The sequence below is a fragment of the Hibiscus syriacus genome, unplaced genomic scaffold, assembly GCF_006381635.1.
Source record: "Hibiscus syriacus cultivar Baekdansim isolate YM2019G1 unplaced genomic scaffold, ASM638163v2 tig00110890_pilon, whole genome shotgun sequence".
Taxonomy (NCBI): Eukaryota; Viridiplantae; Streptophyta; class Magnoliopsida; order Malvales; family Malvaceae; genus Hibiscus; species Hibiscus syriacus.
The window spans coordinates 6,761,350-6,764,611 of NW_024062900.1; the positions used below are offsets into that span (position 1 = coordinate 6,761,350).

At 34.0% G+C, this 3,262-nt stretch overlaps 1 protein-coding gene across 1 annotated transcript; it reads right to left on the reverse strand.

The window, feature by feature from the left end:
• Positions 1-1,080: 1,080 nt before the first annotated feature.
• Positions 1,081-2,962, reverse strand: LOC120144522 (GDSL esterase/lipase At5g33370-like). The gene is made up of 5 exons (XM_039158562.1): positions 2,703-2,962; positions 2,471-2,598; positions 2,122-2,364; positions 1,800-2,052; positions 1,081-1,321 (listed from the first exon to the last, which is right to left on the reverse strand). Exons 1-5 carry the CDS (start codon positions 2,947-2,949, stop codon positions 1,083-1,085), a joined length of 1,110 nt encoding a protein of 369 aa, XP_039014493.1. The 5' UTR covers positions 2,950-2,962; the 3' UTR covers positions 1,081-1,082.
• Positions 2,963-3,262: the final 300 nt, after the last annotated feature.

A 3,262-nucleotide genomic window follows, 5' to 3' on the forward strand; every position in this document is an offset into this window, starting at 1 on the left:
GGAAGGATTAGCACCCTTGTACTTCCCTTTCGATACCAAATTAATTTTCCGGTTGTCTTAATTGAAAAAATTATAATTGACATTAAATTTTAAAATTCGATACAATATACTTATCATTGACAAATTAAAATTGTCATAAAAAAGCCAAATTAATATTAAATAAAAAATGAAATAAGATAAAACAAAATAAAAAATTAAATTAAAATAAAATTAAAACTAAAGAGGGATTAAATTGGAAAACATTATAAATTAAAGACGAGAGGTCCTTTTTTTCTTCTTTCCTATAGGTATATAAATATTATTATTTTAAGGTGACTGTCACGCGACAATAAATGTTTAATTTATTTTTATCGAATTTTGTGAAGTTATCAAAAGTTTAATCATAGTTTATCGACATCTTAAAAGTAAGAAATTTTAGATGGATTCGAAAAATATCTTCGGAAATATAAAAATCAATAAAATTTCTTTTTATGTAATGATAAGAGAACGATTTTAGAACAAGTGAAATTTTTTAATATGTTAAATGAATATCAGTTTTTGATAAGAGAACGATGGTTTTGTTTTTGGATAGAGCGATAATGAAACACTTGTTTGATGCTTAAAATAAACATGATATTGACTCCTGATAATAATAATTATAATTGTTATTATTAGCCAAAATAGAAAAAAAAATACCATATCATCGTTGAGACGATCGACAAGTCGTTTATAACAAATTTATGTTGTACTTAATGACAAAGAATGTGAGATTTATTACCTAATTAATATGATTATTCTACAGAGTGACCAAAAAAGTGTACACAGCATTTTTATCCCATATAAACAACAATATATAATTTTTATATCTCACACAATAATAATGAATGTAAGTTGGTGAATTTAGGATGCTAAATATGTTATAGAAATTTATTGTTTATTTTTGCAATGTAAAGCATTTTATTAAATATATTTTAGTCATAAAACAGTTTAAAACATTACACTACAATTCATGAAGAGAGTAATTAATTACAACCAAAGCAGCAGCAGCAGCAACAGCAACAGCAACATAATTGAGACATGCTTATTAGATTAAAAGTAATTAATTAAGTCCTAGTAACGGTGTCCAAAGCTAAGAGAGTGGTCAGATTCATGGGGCTCATGTAAGCGGGGGAGCCTTTCAAGATCATATCCGCAATAATGCCATTAGCTTTTTCGGTCGGGTGGAAGGGATCCCAGAAAGCATAGACGTCACGATTCGGGCATAAATTTGATGCTGCCGTACACAATCCCAGTCCATTATATGGCCCTTGCCCACAACATGCTATCTTCGATGTCGTAAATCCTGTCCAAAATCCATTCAAGATAGTTTTCATCATTTTTTTCCTAGTGATAGGGGGTCGGTTGCCCTAATAAATAAGTTGCTACAACTTTTTCTTTGAAAATTTATTTGTGTGAAACAATAAGAATGATTATCCAATTATTTATATGTTTCAAATTCATTATTTTATGTAAAAAAATTGACGGCTGTCTCAATCGATTAATGTTTCACAATCAACATATTAACGTCCGACTCAGACATTAATCATTTTTTAATAGAAAATGACGAGTTTGAAATATATGAATAGTCAGGTGACTATTTTATAACTTTTAATAGTTGAGGAACTCAACAAAACAATACTCTATAGTTAGGGGACCATTACGTAACTTTTAATAGTTGGAAGACTCGACAAAGTAATGCTCTATATTTAGGGGACCGTTCATGTACTTTACCCTTAAATCTATTAATTAAAAAATATAAATATGGTTTCAATTTGACGCACCATAGGCTCCAGGGTTACTGATGAAGTCATTGGTCCGTTGCTGTATATTAGCAGCAATGAAAACATTACCACCCAGCTCGCTGTTGAGTCCACTTATCATTTGAACAAGTTGTGGATTATACAGGCCAGCGGCTCGTTGCAATTCCGCCGCACATTGACCGTTTGGGCTCCGCATGGCTAATTCTGCCGGGACACAACCCAATGGTCCGGTGCCGGTCACCAGCACCTTCCTCGCTCCAAGTTCGTACAGTCTCTGTGACACAATTTATGTTACAAATGTATGTTTATGTGGCAAGTTTAAAACAGGGTTTATGGAATTCACCATTAGATGCTTTCTGTACTCGGAGATGAGATATCTAACATAATCCGGTAGATTAAATTGTCGAGATCTTGCGGAAAATGGAACCAAGAAGTAGTTGTTAACAAAATCATTGCCGTCAACGGTGATGAGGACGAGAGCTTCGCCTACGATTCGCTGTGCTTCGTCATTTCCTACGTGGTCGGCCAACCTGCTTTGGTACTCTTGAAAGTATTGTACTTGCCTGTACATTCTTATAATGTTTATCTGCAGTGTCATATTGCCATGGAATCACAGATTAATGAACAGAAGAAACCAACACACAAAAATATCAATAGTAACATTATGATATGGAAGAAATGACAGAACTTACAAATTGGATTCCGGTATCATTGAGGATTCCGACACCAGCGGAAGCAAAGTTGGCACCAACAAGTAGCCTATTCCCCTGAAGTTTCGGACTCAAATACGGCAGCGTCGGCTCCGAACCTAGTGCATCGCCTGATCATACATATGCATATACACATAAAGTTGATCCAATTTAACATACAATACAGACAACAGTAAAAACATCACAGTGAAAGAAACGAAACAGAAATCTCAACTGATGAAATCAGGGATGTTTTTGCCATTTGAGAAGCGACCAGTGGGGCGACGAGTGGGAGTGTCGATGCCGTAAGGTGGCGAATCGGCTCGAGCGGTGGTGACTAGATAATTGTTGTTGCCGTTATCAACCAGGGAGTCGCCGAATACGAAGAATGCCCTGGAAGCCTCGACTCGAGTAGTTGGAATCGCCATTACAAGGCTTAAAACCAAAACCAACCATGAAGCAAGAGTCAGTGAGCTCGTCATTGAGGAGCCGAGAATAAAGAGAATGATAGACTAAAGCAACTTCTTTATTGAAGACTTTGCCTTGGCTTGTGAATATCAAAGAATAGGCAAGTGCATGTATATATATAGGTAACCTGGTATACTTATATATGCACACTCGTAATGATATATGCACACTCGTAATGACTATCAAATATGAATAAATGTACAATACACATATTTATTTTCATATTCATATTTTAATATGTGTCGTATACATAAATATTTTATAGTAAAACAAATAAAAAAAATCACATTTAAAAATTCAATCGAACCCTAACCATTTCACTTGAAG